General features: G+C 40.2%; 1 protein-coding gene across 10 annotated transcripts in view; it reads left to right on the forward strand.

Annotated features, from left to right (window-relative positions):
- grip1 (glutamate receptor interacting protein 1) overlaps nt 1–17,880 on the forward strand; it is an 88,927-nt gene that overhangs the window by 60,973 nt on the left and 10,074 nt on the right. For all 10 annotated transcript variants that reach the window (XM_038707876.1, XM_038707879.1, XM_038707882.1 and 7 more), the window contains 10 exons: nt 1,452–1,638; nt 2,381–2,526; nt 5,310–5,390; nt 5,692–5,761; nt 10,635–10,780; nt 12,897–13,041; nt 13,984–14,123; nt 15,080–15,283; nt 15,369–15,522; nt 16,532–16,643. In XM_038707876.1, the coding sequence (XP_038563804.1) occupies nt 1,452–1,638; nt 2,381–2,526; nt 5,310–5,390; nt 5,692–5,761; nt 10,635–10,780; nt 12,897–13,041; nt 13,984–14,123; nt 15,080–15,283; nt 15,369–15,522; nt 16,532–16,643 (1,385 nt within the window). The remainder of the gene's footprint in view (nt 1–1,451; nt 1,639–2,380; nt 2,527–5,309; nt 5,391–5,691; nt 5,762–10,634; nt 10,781–12,896; nt 13,042–13,983; nt 14,124–15,079; nt 15,284–15,368; nt 15,523–16,531; nt 16,644–17,880) is intronic.

A 17,880-nucleotide genomic window follows, 5' to 3' on the forward strand; every position in this document is an offset into this window, starting at 1 on the left:
TTTATTGCTCTGCTAATGGCACTGCTGGCCGTGTTGGAAAGCAGCCTGCATCTCTCTTTCACAAGCCGGCAACAAGGTGGCTCCGCTTTAATCTGGAGAAGCTGCAGAGCTGCAGTCTCTATTCATTCGACTTACACTGTACGTTTTCAGCTAAACTGACGCTTATTGTTGACCCTTTTCTCTCTCTGTCTCTCTCACCTGTCATTCACCGGTCTCTATTTCAAGTAGCCGGTGATTTAAAAACGATAAAATATTCTTTGTGTGTCCATGAGTGGCGGGGCTCGGTCTCTTCAGCAAATGTTCCTCATCTCCCACTAGACTACAGCATAGACTGTATAAACACTACACCTACACATGCGCACTGATGTCCCAGGGTTAGGGTTACAATTTTGGATTTATTTACGCACATTTATTGAAAGTTTTTTTTCTTTTTACCTGTTTACTTACAGCATTAAAAGTTGAAATGTGTATTGTAACAGGCTGTATATTAACCTATTGGGAGAAAACTGGTAGTTCTGTGTAAAATAAGACGTTGAGCAAAATAATCCTGTGAGATTGACAGTCAAATCAGGCTCCGCCCATCGATGCATAAGAATCTTCGACTAACTTTCACTTTCCGTTAACGGTGCATTAAAAGCGTATTTAGTCTCTGCAGAGCAAATGTAGACTACGGACTACTACGTCAGGTGATCACCGGATTGATTCTGATATATAAACAATATCCTGTTGTTGAAATTAGCCTGTTTCTTTCACATTGTGTCACACGTGTTTTATAGCGATAGCCGACGGTGAGTCCACGAACAGAATGTCGCCGGTTAAACTAATCTTGGCTTTCACTCAACAGCTCACAGCTGTTATTTATTCAGCAATCATTTCTGAGATGCACAGAGAGAGACAGATAAAACAGTCCTGTTGGGTTTTACGCACGACGCACAGCTTCCTCTGTATGTAGATTTACCCTCAACAACGAGCTGCTGCCGTCTTACTGCCTTTAAATAAATCAAATTTATGGCTGTAGATTAATAACTTAAACTGCACTGTAACTTCTACTGTCCTGTTTTATCCTGTTTTTATTTTCCATTTTAAAATGTTATTTCAATGTCTTTTTTAAATTTCCCTATATTGCGTTTACGTTTTATGTAAGAGCACTTTGAATATATCTTGTTGTTGAAATGTGCTATACAAAAAAACTTGCCTTGCCTTAGTTGCAGCACTACTTAAAAGAAGACACTGACTCAGACAGCCTGATTTCCTCCGGTAGGTTGTTCCAGAGCCTCGGGGCCCTGATGGAAAAAGCTCTGTTACCTTTAGTTTTCAGCCTGAAGTCAGGAGTTTCAGCCAGACAGGAGACCCCTGCCCGAAGACACAAATTAAATCCAACGTGTGGCCTGAACATTTAAACGCGTCTCGTTTATTACCTGTTATTGTGTTTCTGTGTCTCTGTCTGTTAGTGTCTCTTGCGTCCAGCACCGTGGGTCTCGCCGGTCAGGTGGTTCACACAGAAACCACAGAGGTGGCGTTGGTAGGCGACGGCATCATGGGGTTCGGCCTGCAGCTGCAGGGCGGAGTCTTTGCCACAGAAACGCTTTCCTCGCCGCCGCTCATCGCTTACATTGACCCCGACAGCCCGGCTGAAAGGTAATGATATTAAAACTACGTACAAATAATACACTTGACATCTTTCATACACATAAAATGCAGCTTAAAGAGCTTTTCAAAGTAAAAAAGAACCAGTTTAAATATTAAATATATTTAGAAAGAGGGAACAAAATAATGAGCAATTAAAAATATGAAAACAGAATAATATAAATGAATAAATAATAAATGTATAGTGACACAGTAGATGTGGACAGTATGTAGAGTGACAGATATCAGTGTTTTACATTAAAGTAAATATTATGGTTTAATTATTTTATTATAGTTTAGTATTTCTTAATAATTTAATAGTATTTTTGTAGTAATTTTGTATTTGTATTTATTTTACTATTATGATTATTATATGACGTCTTATTTTTGTTTAATTTTCTCAGAACTTCATATAAATCTTCTGAATACGTTTTAATTTAATTTTACTATGTTTGTTTCTTATAATAAACCTTTCTCATCTGTCTATCCTGTAAGGTTCAAGGTTCAGCTTTATTGTCATTATTCCATTTTGCAGAAAATGTGTAAACATATATTCTAATGCTTTAATAATAAATTAGAATAAAATAAAAAAGCAGCAAAAAGTAAGAAATAAAAGGAAAACTCAATTATATTTATAAGGAAGATATCAGTGTAAGAAACTCTAACCTGTGTGTGTGTGTGTGTGTGTGTGTGTGTGTGTGTGTGTGTGTGTGTGTGTGTGTGTGTGTGTGTGTGTGTGTGTGTGTGTGTGTAGGTGTGGTATCCTGCAGATCGGCGACAGGATTTTGTCTATAAACGGAGTTCCTACTGAAGACTCGACTCTGGAAGAAACCAATCAGCTTCTAAGAGACTCGTCCATCACTGCTCAGCTCACACTGGAGATTGAGTTCGACGTGGCCGGTACACAAACACACACACAAACACACACACACACACACACACACACACACACAGTTGTGTTTCCCTCCATTCGGTCCCTCCTGGGACCCCAAATTTACAAAAATACATCAAATATTTACAAAGGGCAAAAAGCAAACCTTGTATATAAAATGTATTTATGACTTGGTTTTTCAGGTATGCTAGAGCTGGAAAGCCAGATTCACACAAGTATGTTGTGCAATTTTGAATCAACACATCTTGAAGGATTCTTCTTTGCAAAAAAAAGAAAAACATTTGGACAGCAAATGTTTCGCTTGGAGATACCTGTTCAGTTTATTCATTTTAAAACCAAACCCTCATTACTGAGCACTTCTCCACATATTACTCATTGAAGCATCTATAAACTCGTCCTTGAACTTTAGTTTACACATCATAGGATCGACAGTGACAGATCACAGACTGCAGAAATAAAAATTCTGTATGAATGTGGCCAGAAGATCAAGATGAAGTGGCTCAGGAGATAGAGCGGGTTGCCTGTTAATCGAAAGATCGGCAGTTCAATCCCAGGCTGCGTGTTGAAGTGTCCTTGGGCAAGTTACTGAAACCTGAATTGCCCCTGGTGTTTAAGCGCTTGTGTATGAATGTGTGTGAATGGCGCTTTGAGTGGTCGCAAAGACTAGAAAGGCGCTATACAAATACGGAGCATTTACAAGAGAGAAAACCTCACACTGCCACTGAGCTGAACAGACATGTGTAGCAAAAAATAACACAGTGCCGCTCGTTCCACGTCGGCCATCATCGCAGCGTACTGTTTCTCTTCACGTTGAACCCGCCTGAAACATCAGATAAAATTAACACAGTAATATTTCTTCATCGAACACCTAGAGGAATATTTAGATGGTTGACCGGCTGCATTAATCGTTACGTTAGCTATTCATCCTCAGCCCTTGATAATGTTAAGTTAGCTTAGCTTTTTATAAATTCACGGCATGTTCTCGTAGTTTGTTCCAGCTGTTTTGCTGCTGCTTCTTGTCTAATTTTCTGGATTTTTACAACCACAGAAGAAGACAATCTGTACATTTGAACTGCAGTTTGATTCCACACATATACACAGTTAATGTAATAAAACTTTCACGTTATTGCTTTGTTTTTATTCAACAAAAGTTTCACAGGATTTGCTTTCGACGTTCAAAAGTGGTCATCAACAAATATTTTCTACGGTTTTGAGACAAATCAACAGTCTGGTGTTGATGTTGTCTTGTTTTGGCTGACTGTCTGTGTTTAAGTCTGCTTCTCTGGTGTCTCTCTGTAAAGTGTCAGACTCTTTGTCAGTGTAACATCCTCCGGCTGGTATAAATAACCACCTACGTTGTTTTCATTGGTGACTCACAGACACAGTTACTGTGTGAGACATCACGGGATACAGCTGACATAAGCAGCACTCACATTGTACACTACATGACCAAAAGTATGTGGACACCATGTGCTGCCTATGCTTCTCATTTGTTCAGTGACTAAAATACATTTGGTGTTTTGATTTTTGGTGGCAAGGATTGATGGTAGGTGGATGTATATAATTATATACATGAAAATTGAAAACAGAAACAGAAAAGTGTAAATGGCTAATACAGAAAACAACACGTCATTCACTACTGATTGGCTGCAGCAAAACAGACCAAAGTAAAGTGTTCAGTTATATCCGATCAAACAAAACTACGCCACAAAAGTCAATTGTGGAGACACAGATCCTTTATTTAAGTAAAAGTAATAATACCACACTGTAAAAATACAATTCAAAATGTTACCTAAGTAAAGATATGTAAGTGTTATCAGGAAAATGTACTAAAGTATTAAAAGTACTCAAAGCAGAGAAATATCCCGTGACTGTTGTACTATTATATATTATCTCATTAGATGTTTTTTTCTCCATTAAGTCAATTGATTGTTTGGTTTGTAAAGATTCTGCTGTCACAGTTTCCCAAAGCCCAAAGTGACACCTTCACAGTTATTACAATCATTAAAAAGAAAAGCATCAAATCTTCACATTTTAAAGAAGATGGAACCATCAAAATTGTTGCCAATTAATTTCCAGTCAGTCAACTAATTGTTTCAGTTGTACTTGCATAAACTTACTTTATAACAAAACATCAGATTTTATAAAATATTCATATGTTTGTGTGTAAAAAATCTTAATCTGTAAAATAAAAGTAAATTAAGCTGTAAGACAAATGTATTAGCGTAAAAAGTACAATATTTCCCTCTGAAATGTAGTGACAGAGGTCAAGTAAAGTACAAGCACCTCAAATTTGTACTTCGGTATAAGTACAGTGTAAGTAAGCAGACGACAAGAAAATTAATAAAGATATCTCATCATTTAAATGTTTCACTACAAAATAAGTTAGTAACAGTTACACACACAATATTTGTTCATTTAAAAAAGTTTTAAATTTAAGTCAGTAAGGTCGCAGTTTCCAGTAAAACATTAAAGTAACATTTAGTTTTGTGTGAAACTGCTCAATGAACTTCATCTCACCGGATGTGTTTAATCCAACGACTCCTGATCCTTTCATCACATCACTCAAAATGATATTTTAAGCCGACAAACATCACATGTGTAATTCAGAGCACAATCCAAACAAGATAAAAGCACCACCATTAACTACTGTACATATATTTTTTCTGAAATAAGGGTCTGTAGTGGTCCACAGAAAGGAATGGCTCTCTGTGTTGAGACCTTTCGTTTCACTTAAAACGTTCCCTTGTCACGATGTGACACCATCTTCGTCTCTCTTTGTGTCTCACAGAGTCAGTTGTCCCCAGTTCAGGAACGTTTCACGTGAAGCTCCCAAAGAAACCCGGAGTGGAGCTGGGAATCACCATTAGCTGTAAGTACAAACAAAGTGAAAGTAGAAGAGGAAAAAATGGCATTAGAAATTCTACTTCAAAGCATTCAAGTAGATGGTTAGAAAAAATTTCCATTCATAAATATATGCTCACGCATTATAAACATATGAAGCCTTGGACCTCCTCTTGTCGTGAGACACATTTGTGTGTTGCATAAAATTCACCTGCTTTGATGTTATTTTTAACATTTAATCATCATCCCGAGGAGTAAACAAACTAAATCATTCTGTTTGAGCTTTTCTTTGTGTGAAATCATCTCTTAAACCATCTGTCTGCCCGCAGCTCCTTCCAACCGTAAACCAGGGGATCCTCTGATCATCTCTGACATCAAGAAAGGCAGCGTCGCACACAGGTACACACTCTCACACACTCTCACGCACTCTCACACTCTCTCTTACACTCAAACACTCACATTCTCACACACTCTCTCACTCACACACTCTCACACACTCTCACACACTCACACTCTCTTACACTCTCTCACACAATCAAACAGTCTCACACTCTCTCTTACACTCAAACTCTCACACACTCTCAAACACTCACATTCTCACACACTCTCTCACTCACACACTCACACACTCTCACACTCTCTCACTCACACACTCACACACTCTCACACACTCTCACACACTCACACTCTCTTACACTCTCTTACACTCTCTTACACTCTCTCACACAATCAAACACTCTCACACACTCTCAAACACTCACATTCTCACACACTCTCTCACTCACACACTCTCACACACTCTCACAAACTCACACTCTCTTACACTCTCTCACACAATCAAACAGTCTCACACTCTCTCTTACACTCAAACTCTCACACACTCTCAAACACTCACATTCTCACACACTCTCTCACTCACACACTCACACACTCTCACACTCTCTCACTCACACACTCACACACTCTCACACACTCTCACACACTCACACTCTCTTACACTCTCTTACACTCTCTTACACTCTCTCACACAATCAAACACTCTCACACACTCTCACACACTCACACTCTCTTACACTCTCTTACACTCTCTTACACTCTCTCACACAATCAAACACTCTCACACACTCTCAAACACTCACACACTCACACACTCTCACACACTCTCTTACACTCTTTCACTCTCTTACACTCTCTTACACTCTCTCACACAATCAAACACTCTCACACTCTCTCACTCACACACTCACACACTCTCACACACTCTCACACACTCACACTCTCTTACACTCTCTTACACTCTCTTACACTCTCTCACACAATCAAACACTCTCACACACTCTCAAACACTCACACACTCACACACTCTCTTACACTCTTTCGCTCTCTTACACTCTCTTACACTCTCTCACACAATCAAACATTCTCACACTCTCTCTTACACTCAAACTCTCACACTCTCACAGACTCTCAAACACTCACACACTCACACACTCTCACACACTCTCATACACACTCACATTCTCACACACTCTCTTACACTCTCTCACACTCTCTCACACAATCAAACACTCTCACACTCTCTCTTACACTCAAACTCACACACTCTCACACACTCTCATACACACTCACACACCCACACTCTCTTACACTCTTTCACTCTCTCACACACCCACACTCTCTCTTACACTCAAACACTCACACACTCACACACTCTCACACACTCTCAAACACTCACATTCTCACACACTCTCAAACACTCACATTCTCACACACTCTCACACACTCTCACACACTCTCTCACACAATTAAACACTCTCACTCACTCTCACACTCTCTTACACTCTTTCACTCTCTCACACTCTCATACACACTCACATTCTCACACACTCTTTCACTCTCTTACACTCTCTTACACACTCACAATCTCACACACTCTCACACACTCTCACACTCTCTTACACTCTTTCACTCTCTTACACACTCACAATCTCACACACTCTCACACTCTCTTACACTCTTTCACTCTTACACACTCACAATCTCACACACTCACACTCTCTTACACTCTTTCACTCTCTTACACACTCACAATCTCACACACTCACACTCTCACACTCTCTTACACTCTCTTACACTCTTTCACTCTCTTACACTCTCTTACACACTCACAATCTCACACACTCTCACACTCTCTTACACTCTTTCACTCTCTTACACACTCACACTCTCACACTCTCTTACACTCTTTCACTCTCTCACACACCCACACTCTCTTACACTCTTTCACTCTCTCACACACCCACACTCTCTTACACTCTTTCACTCTCTCACACACCCACACTCTCTTACACTCTTTCACTCTCTCACACACTCTCACACTCTCTTACACTCTTTCACTCTCTCACACACCCACACTCTCTTACACTCTTTCACTCTCTCACACACCCACACTCTCTTACACTCTCACACTCTCTTACACTCTTTCACTCTCTTACACTCTCTTACACACTCACAATCTCACACACTCTCACACTCTCTTACACTCTTTCACTCTCTTACACACTCACAATCTCACACACTCTCACACTCTCTTACACTCTTTCACTCTCTCACACACCCACACTCTCTTACACTCTTTCACTCTCTCACACACCCACACTCTCTTACACTCTTTCACTCTCTCACACACTCTCACACTCTCTTACACTCTTTCACTCTCTTACACACTCACAATCTCACACACTCTCACACTCTCTTACACTCTTTCACTCTCTCACACACCCACACTCTCTTACACTCTTTCACTCTCTCACACACCCACACTCTCTTACACTCTTTCACTCTCTCACACACTCTCACACTCTCTTACACTCTTTCACTCTCTCACACACCCACACTCTCTTACACTCTTTCACTCTCTCACACACCCACACTCTCTTACACTCTCACACTCTCTTACACTCTTTCACTCTCTCACACACCCACACTCTCTTACACTCTCACACTCTCTTACACTCTTTCACTCTCTCACACACCCACACTCTCTTACACTCTCACACTCTCTTACACTCTCACACACTCTCACACTCTCTTACACTCTTTCACTCTCTCACACACTCTCACACTCTCTTACACTCTTTCACTCTCTCACACTCTCTTACACTCTTTCACTCTCTCACACTCTCTTACACTCTTTCACTCTCTCACACACTCTCACACTCTCTTACACTCTTTCACTCTCTCACACTCTCTTACACTCTCACACTCTCTTACACTCTCTCACACTCTCACACTCTCTTACACTCTTTCACTCTCTCACACACTCACACTCTCTCACACAATCAAACACTCTCACTCACTCTCACACTCTGTCACACTCTCACAATCTCACACACTCACAATCTCACACACTCACAATCTCACACACTCACAATCTCACACACTCACAATCTCACACTCTCACACTCTCTCTTACACTCAAACTCTCACACTCTTACACACTCTCACACTCACACACTCTCTCACTCACACACTCACACACTCTCACACACTCTCAAACACTCACATTCTCACACACTCTCTCACTCACACACTCACACTCTCTTACACTCTCTTACACTCTCTCACACAATCAAACACTCTCACACACACTCACACTCTCTCTTACACTCAAACTCTCACACTCTCACACACTCTCTCTTACACTCAAACTCTCACACTCTCACACACTCACACACTCTCTCTTACACTCAAACTCTCACACTCTCACACACTCACAATCTCACACACTCTCACACACTCTCTCTTACACTCAAACTCTCACACTCTCACACACTCTCAAACACTCACATTCTCACACACTCTCTCACACTCTCACACAAACTCACACTCTCTTACACTCTCTCACACACTCACACTCTCACAATCTCAAACACTCTCACACACTCACACTCTCTTACACTCTCACACACACTCACACTCTCTTACACTCTTTCACTCTCTTACACACTCTCACAATCTCAAACACTCACACTCTCACACACTCTCTCACACCCTCACACACACTCACACTCTCTTACACTCTCTCACACACTCACACTCTCTTACACTCTCTCACACACTCACACTCTCACAATCTCAAACACTCTCAAACACTCACATTCTCACACACTCTCTCACACTCTCACACAAACTCACACTCTCTTACACTCTCTCACACACTCACACTCTCACAATCTCAAACACTCTCAAACACTCACACTCTCACACACTCTCTCTCTCTCACACTCTCAAACACACTCACACTCTCTCAAACTCTCACACTCTCTCACACACTCACACTCACTCTAACACTCACACGCTCTAAAACACAATCAAATACTCACTACAGTATCACAACACATGCTCTCAAATGCATAAAACTGGTACCTTTTTACAATAGCTGCGTTTGATGGCACATCTCATACAAATAACCTATGTATTAAACAATGGTAGAAATTGTAAACTTAAACGTTGACTAATTTCCAACTGTTTTTTCCTATGTTTTTGTGTATTTGTGGCTTATGTGGGCAACATTTTTTTATTTGGTCCAGTATTGAGCGAGCATGCTGCAATCTGCAGCAGTGAAACAGGGCTGCCACTTAATCCTTGCAGGCAACTGCTCCCCTTTGAAGTACGTCAACTAGAGTGCTTGTTTTTGGCCCAAGTGTCTTATGACATTATGAAAAGGATCCCAACAGAGAGATACCTTTTTTTAAAGAGTAAGATCCTGTTTGTTTAACAGTCACTTTATCGCTCTAGTCATAGCCACCAGTCTCCCTTGACAAAAATAGTAATTTTACCTCTCTGGGAAATCACTGCCTTGATTGGTTAGTTTTTTTAATAACAATCTGAGCCTTTCAATTACAAAAATAAGCATTTTAGTGGATGTACTTTGCAGACACAAAAACAGGTCGAAAGGTAGAAAAATAGAATAAAAAATAGAAGTGACCCTTTAAACAGAGTGTCAGCTGTGTTGAAGCTCGGTCAGCTGTTTGGAGGTGGTTGGTTAATTAGGTTAAACAGCCCAGGCCAGCATGTGTGTGTGTGAGTGAGAGTGTGTGTGTTGTGTTTTGTAGGTCATGTGTTTTGAAGTGTGAAGCAGAAAATGTGAGTTAAAGCACAAACGAGCAGGTTGCATCTGTTTACTTTACAGTAAGGGAACATCGCAGTATATCTGGGAGATCAAACTTTTAAATAACATGTGCGTGTTCATGCTTTGTTTCTCTTTCAGGACGGGAACGTTGGAGCTGGGAGACAAGCTGCTGGCCATCGACAACATCCGGGTGGAGAACTGCTCCATGGAGGAAGCCGTTCAGATTCTTCAGCAGTGTGAGGAGCTCGTCAAACTGAAGATCCGAAAAGATGAAGACAACTCAGGTATAAAGTACACAATGCTTCTGTCTTCTGTGTTATTTTTCAAGACCTATGACGTCCACGAACAAGAATGTAGCCAAACATGGCGTCTGAAGCGGGATGTGTGTGATAGTGACTGTATTGTTCTGTAAAGACTAAAGAAAGAAAGATAAGTGAATGTGACCTTTCCCCTTTTTCACAGTTCCACCTCTTAATAATCATTCCTCTTTGCATAATGTCGGGTTCAGACTAAATCAGCCCGACTCGACAGACGGAGGCCGTCAGGCACTACAGTTGATGGTTTTATCCCGTGGAGTGACTCATAGTGGACAGCAGATGACGCCACGCAACAGAAATTTGTTGAATATTCCGGCCTTTTCTTGCCCGAGTACAACAAATCCCATGACGTGACATTGACCAATAGGAGCACACCTGTAAACAACCTGTAAACATGGCAAAGAGAAGTGGAACTTAAAGCCACTGGATCGCTCCCATCAACGCCACCAGAGTCCGTTTATAAAAAACTTAATTTTACCTCTCAGAACATGGAAGATGCTGGTTCAACGCTGCCTTGGTTGGTTAGTTAGTTTGTGTTATTGTGTGAATTTGTTGTTTTTGTCTCACAATAACACTAACCGATCGTGGCGACAGTAGACCAGAGATGTAAAATTACTATTTTTATCAAGGGAGTCTGGTGGCTTTGGTGCTTGTAATAATAATCCAAACCTGTCAGTCAGAAACAAGCACTTTAGTGGAAGTTCTTTGACAGGGCACAAAATTAACCCAACATCATGGAAACTGCTTCGGACGTTTGTTTGTTTACATACGTGCTCCAGGAAGTCGGCCCTAGGACCTCCTTCCTGATAACATCACACAGTTTGTGAAAGACGGCAAGTTATGATTGGTGGGAGACCAAAGTGTGTCTGTCAAGTCTCAAGGCGCATTCTTTTTTTTACAACTCTGCCCCTGACTGGTTAGTATTCATTGCCTCCGTTGGTACGGTTAGCCAATCAGAGGCACAGTAGGAGGGAGGACGCAACACAAAGATCGTGTTCGTCAAATGAGAGATGTCAAAACATCATAAAGTTATGCCCTTTGTAATCGCCTGATCTGACACAGAGACTCTTAACATGATAGAAACACTGTGTAATCTGAACCCGGCATTGTTTTACTTGCATCAGAGCAGATTAATCTTCTGGGACTCTTCCTTTTGTCTTGTGGGAGCTTCTCTTAAACATCTGAGAAACAACTAAATCCTCAACATGCTAAACTGACCACAAGCTGCGTTCTCTAGTGGTCAGTTTATCTCCTAAAGTCTTTATTAGCTTCAGATTTAGCCATCCTGGTTCTTTTCTCTCTCAGGAAAACCAACAAATGAACATGAAAACATGTAATGTGGAAAGTTGCATCTCATTACATGGAAGAGACACTTGCAAATTATGTAAACCCCTAGAATATATTCAAGGACCACCTCTCAGTGAAGCCTTGGACGTCATCAGGCTCCCCAAGGACCGGTAAAATCTTTTCAAGGACATCTAGAAACTAATCATGGACCCTTAAGACATCTTCATTATCACCCAGAACCTCCTACAGACTTTTTTTAACCCTTTAACATCAGGGTTTGCTTTCATTTTAAAGGTCGGATACAAAATTTCTATCCTCTTCCTGATAATTCAGCCTGACATGTTTGGGAAACTTTTGTAAATCCACAACAGCATCGTGCCGTGTGCTCAGATACTCTGAATTTACCTGGTACTTGTCGTGGAAAAAGTACTACAACACATATACAGCCGGTCCAGAGACCTGCTGGCTTCGGGCATCTGGTCCCGATTAAAGGGATGCATCATCATTTACACAGTCTAGGTTTCTGTGTTTTGGGGAACAGAGATCCTCTCTCAGCCTTGAATGATCATTCCAGGAGAGCAGAGGAACAACAAGAGAGGAAAACACCAAAACAATCTCACAGCTCTGAACTAAACCCTAGTAAATGTGGACAGAGTGTAGAAGAAGGAAAGGTTAAGGATAACACAAACACAATACATATATATCTATAAGACATAATAATAATAATAATAATAAGCTAAGAGGACACAGTTTTCTTCCATAACAGTGCTGAATGAATCTTTATTGAACGTTTCAGATGAACAGGAAGTGTCCGGCAGCATCATCTACACGGTGGAGCTGCAGAGGTACGGAGGCCCGCTGGGAATCACCATCTCAGGCACCGAGGAGCCCTTCGACCCCATCATCATCTCCTCACTGACCAAGGGAGGGCTGGCTGAGAGGTACACACACTATTATCATTACATTATTGTATGTTCTTAAAATGCTTCTATAAACAATCTTAAAAACCTCTGATCTAATAACCACAGATGCTAGTAACAGGTTTATAACAAGTTTAATTATGTAATAACTTTTTAGAAACTGTCAAAAATGAAAGGGACGTTTAGAAGTAGTCGAGTAACCAGGTAACTTTAAGGTATCTCCTGTTAAAGAAAGAGTGATAGACGACCAGCCGACCACTTAGCCTCCCTTCTTTTCTGTTTTTCATCCAAAACTCAGAAGACTCCCCACTGGTTTTATTTTACACGGAAATAAACTTTCTGTAAAATATCAGTAGTGTGGTTTAACATAAGATGTGACAGAGACAGGTGGAGGATGTCGCCCTCTGCTGTTGATGATAAATAATAATGATTTATTTACTTGTATTTTCTATTTTACGCTGTTTAATTTTGTTTTTATAATTTTTGTCAGATTTGTTTAATTTCTTTGCAATTTAAATGTTTTATTTACTTTTATTTTAAATGTTTGTAAATGTAGTTCTATTTTAATGTGTTCTTTAAAATGCTCTGAGCTGCTGTTTTAAATAAGCTTTTATTGTTTTCTTTTCTACAGGCGCATCGAAAAAATGTTTTTGAAAATTCTTCTGTAATTTTATTCAAAAACTGAAACTTACATATATTCTAGATTCAAAACATATTTATATTTTTAGTTTTTTTTTTATCCTAATGATTACAGCTTACATCTCATGGAAATCAAAACACCTACAAAGGTTTCCTGAGCCTTTAATCTCAGTCTGGTTCTGGTGCTCATAGTAAACTTATACCACAATATTCAAATTTTTTGTGATGCACCTAATGTTATCAGGGCCGGAGCTCCGCAGGATGCACTAACCCCGGCTGTATGTAAATTTCTCTGTGGGGTGGTTGTGTTGTTGTGTTCTGTAGGACCGGTGCGATCCACGTAGGCGATCGTATTCTGGCGATCAACAGCAGCAGCCTGAAGGGGAAACCTCTGAGTGAAGCCATCAGTCTGCTGCAACAAGCAGGAGAGACGGTCACACTGAAGATCAAGAAGCAGGGAGAACGTACGTATGCACACTTACACACACACTGAAATACATCAATATAACAAATTATGCATCAGTATAATGCAATGAAATAATAAACTACAGCCTCAACAACACATCTATGAGACAAGTTCAAGAATAATGCAACGGACGGGTCTGATACCTGCTGTGAACAGTACAATTCAAAATAACTGAATTATAATCTTTAAAAAAATTGTGCAATAACGAAATAAACACCATTTGTTGCTTATATCACCGTGTATTTATGTACATCAAGGCTCACCAGCATTAAACCCCCTTAAATCCCATATGTCCCAAAATGTTGTTAACTTGTCATACGATGAATAAATCCTCAAAACAGTGATACCGGGGTGACGCATGGTGAGTCGTTGCAGTTCAGTAATCCCAGATGTCTCAACACAGTCTGTTTAGATGACAGGTTGTCTTGCGGTTATCCATCCTCTATCCTATATTCCACATTTAGGGTTTTATTTCTTTTTTTGAGAGCCCACGAAACGCAGACTGATTCGCCTGTCTGCGCGCTCTATATACCTACCAAAAAACATCACTTCCCCACTTCCTTTTAACATAGATGCCAATGATGACGGAATAAATAATAATACAACAATAATAAAGAGTCCACGTTACAATCTGTGTTTACACAACAGCTCACTGAAATAACCTACAGCACTAAAACATGTGAGGGGAAAATAATGAACATCATGCCATCACAATTTTTATACAAGAATGCCGTCTTAGGTGACTGTTACAAGGTGTTCCTAATAAAGTGGCAACTTCTGTAACAGGTATGTCTTATGTAACTTGTTCCACCACCAATCGTTCCACCATCTTGACTCTAATGAAGTGACGGACTCTTTGGACTGGATTTGATTATTTCTGCTTCAGTTTAGTTTAGTTTCAGGAGAAAAACGTTGTGTTTTGCTGCATGATGAGAACGTTTTATCTCCCTTCAGTGTCGAGTCCGAAGTCTTGTGTGATTGGTCCAGGCCTGGGCCCGGGGGCGGGGCTTGACCAGGAGAACCAGGACGGGGAGGAGGAGACTGTTGTCATGGTCGCGCCTCTGTCAAGCCAGAGAGCGTTCAGCACGCTGCCGTCAGTGGACAGCGCTGTGGAGTCCTGGGACGGATCCAACATGGACAGCAGCTTCACCACCCCAGGTAGGAAACTGACCTCTGACCTCTGAACCATGACCTTTACCTTCAGGTTTAAATGACTGTAGTAATAAAGTATTTCTCTGTTTAGCTCCACCATTTCAGTCGTCTCCGTATAGTTTCCACGAGTGGCGCAACGCCAAGACAACCAACAGCCAGTCGACGTCCTCCAATCGCCAGAGAGCCAATCCGCTGTCAGATCTGGGTCTGAGTGACGACGACTGGGACCGCCCACCGCTTGGGGGGTGAGAGAGAGAAGGGAAACTCACATTTTTATCTGTTTAAATAACTACTAAAGAGATCAGAAATAACAAAAAGGTAACAGGTACAATTATTTCAAACACTTTAAAAAACTGTGCAGGTAGATGATTGATCACAAGGGTGCCGATAAACAAATAGATACCTGATAATATCTCACATTCACAAATAAGAATTTTCAGTGCAAAAGAAACCGTAAAGTAGATTCACGCACTGAGAGCGTATATAAGAAGAACATCAAATAAAGTTAATAATCAGGAAATCAAAGCAATTAAGATAAAATAAGATATACTTTACTGATCCCACGCTGGGGAAATTCACTTGTTACGGCAGCTCCAGATTACACACAACAGATAAGAAAATACACATTAGAGAAAAAATAGAATAGAAAAATACAAAAAAACACCAACAGGTGAATTATCTAGGACATAGTTTCATATCAATACAAAGTAAAATCATTTTAGATTCATAAATAGTGCTCTTTAATGCTCTAATTATACAGTCTGTGAGGGTGTAAGAATTGCAGCGCCTGAGCAGATAACGCAACGTAAAAACAATAAATGTGTTTGATTTCTTGGAAGGTAACGATTCTAATTTCCACACTTCTAAATTTCCCCAAACATTAGCGCGTTAGCATTTCTCACTCAAGTCAGTGGGAGCTGCTAGCGGTGAGCTAACAGCAGTAACAGCAGTGTGTCTCTGTCTGCAGAGCCTGTAATCTGCCCAGCGGTCTAATCTCTGACAGCAGGTACCACACTGGCCTTTGACCTTTGAACACAGTCCCCTGTCGCCCCTCTGACCTCACCTGGTGACCTTTGACCCCTGCCTCACAGACACATACACCTGGATGCGTATGTCGTCACTGCACATGTTCCTCACCTGTCGAATTAAAACACAGCTCTCACCAGCATGACCTGTCCGTCACCAGCCCTCCTCTGTGTGTGTCAGTCGGGATGTTCTTCTCTCTGATTGGCTGACCTTTGACCTTTACGCCAGGTTCACTGTGGGGCATGATGGGACAGAACCGGACCAGGAGGAGAACTTCTGGTCTCAGGCTCTGGAGGATCTGGAGACCTGCGGCCAGAGCGGCATCCTCAGAGAGCTGGAGGTGAGTAGTACCGTTACAGTTACTACTATTAGACGTATAAGCAGTAGTAGCAGTATTAGTAGTAGTAGGGATAGTAGTATTAGTAAGAAGCTGTAGGGCTGGGGATAATTACAAATTCTACCAGAACAAATCCTTTTTCCGTACTTTATTAGAAAATTATAGATTTATATCTTTTTCTACAAAACAAAGAAAGTTTCTTAAGTGTTAAATTTTGTTTAAACACAAGCGCCCGTACAAGAACTCTGCCTGAATAAAAGTAATAACAGTGTAAATCAGAAGCAGAATCACACTTTGACAAACTGTTGATGAAAACTTTGGTACCCGGTGGAAACAATAAACAACATAGTGTTTTGCATTTTGTGACTTTCAGTCGTTTTTTCATTCATAAATTTAATCATTGAACATTTCTTAAAAATACTGTTTAAATTTCTTGTTCTGTTTTGTCTCGTGAGTGTTTCGTTGTTTTTGTAACTGCACGGCAAAAATCATGCAGTCACAAAAAAGCAACTTGAGATATGAGACGCTTATGATGTTTACCGTTAACCTTGTATATATTTGGCATATTTTGTATTTTCTGGGTTTTGGATATGTGTTTATTCATTTTTTACTGGAGTGACATTTTTTGTTTGTTTGTTTATTTAAAGGATCCCCATTAGTCGATGCCATAGCAGTCAGCTAATCATCCAGGGGTCCACAAATTACATAATGTACATAACACATTACATTGAACTGAATTAATAAAACCACCTCAATATACACAATTTAAATCATTCATATACAATTCAAGCTCGTCACCACTGAACATATAAATTAGATGGAATACTGATTAAAATATATTTAAAATAATAAGAATTCAAATGAAGAGTCCTGTCCTGTACTGTTCAGTCTGTCATATATATAAATATGTCTCTTCAAATTCTCTTTGAAGGAAAAGTTATTTTTTATCAGACGGAAATTAAGGGATGAATTATTCCAGTTTGTCACGGTCCTATAAAAACAAAATACAAAGTCAGCAAACAGACGAACAGAGGGATTTTAGGAACACAGACCTTTTCATTTGAACAGATGATTACAGATTGAACACTTAATTGTTTTTGTTCACAGTTGTAGCCCTCATCAATATGCTGGTGCATCTAAAAAACTTTATATATATTTACATTGTGGAAAAGTTCATTCTGAGCATCAGAACCAGAGTGAGAGATTAAAGGCTCAGGAAAACTTTGCAGGTGTTTTGAGT

Source organism: Micropterus salmoides, unplaced genomic scaffold (assembly GCF_014851395.1).
Source record: "Micropterus salmoides isolate LMB-PRFRI ecotype aquatic unplaced genomic scaffold, ASM1485139v1 Ms_hic_scaffold_9, whole genome shotgun sequence".
Taxonomy (NCBI): Eukaryota; Metazoa; Chordata; class Actinopteri; order Centrarchiformes; family Centrarchidae; genus Micropterus; species Micropterus salmoides.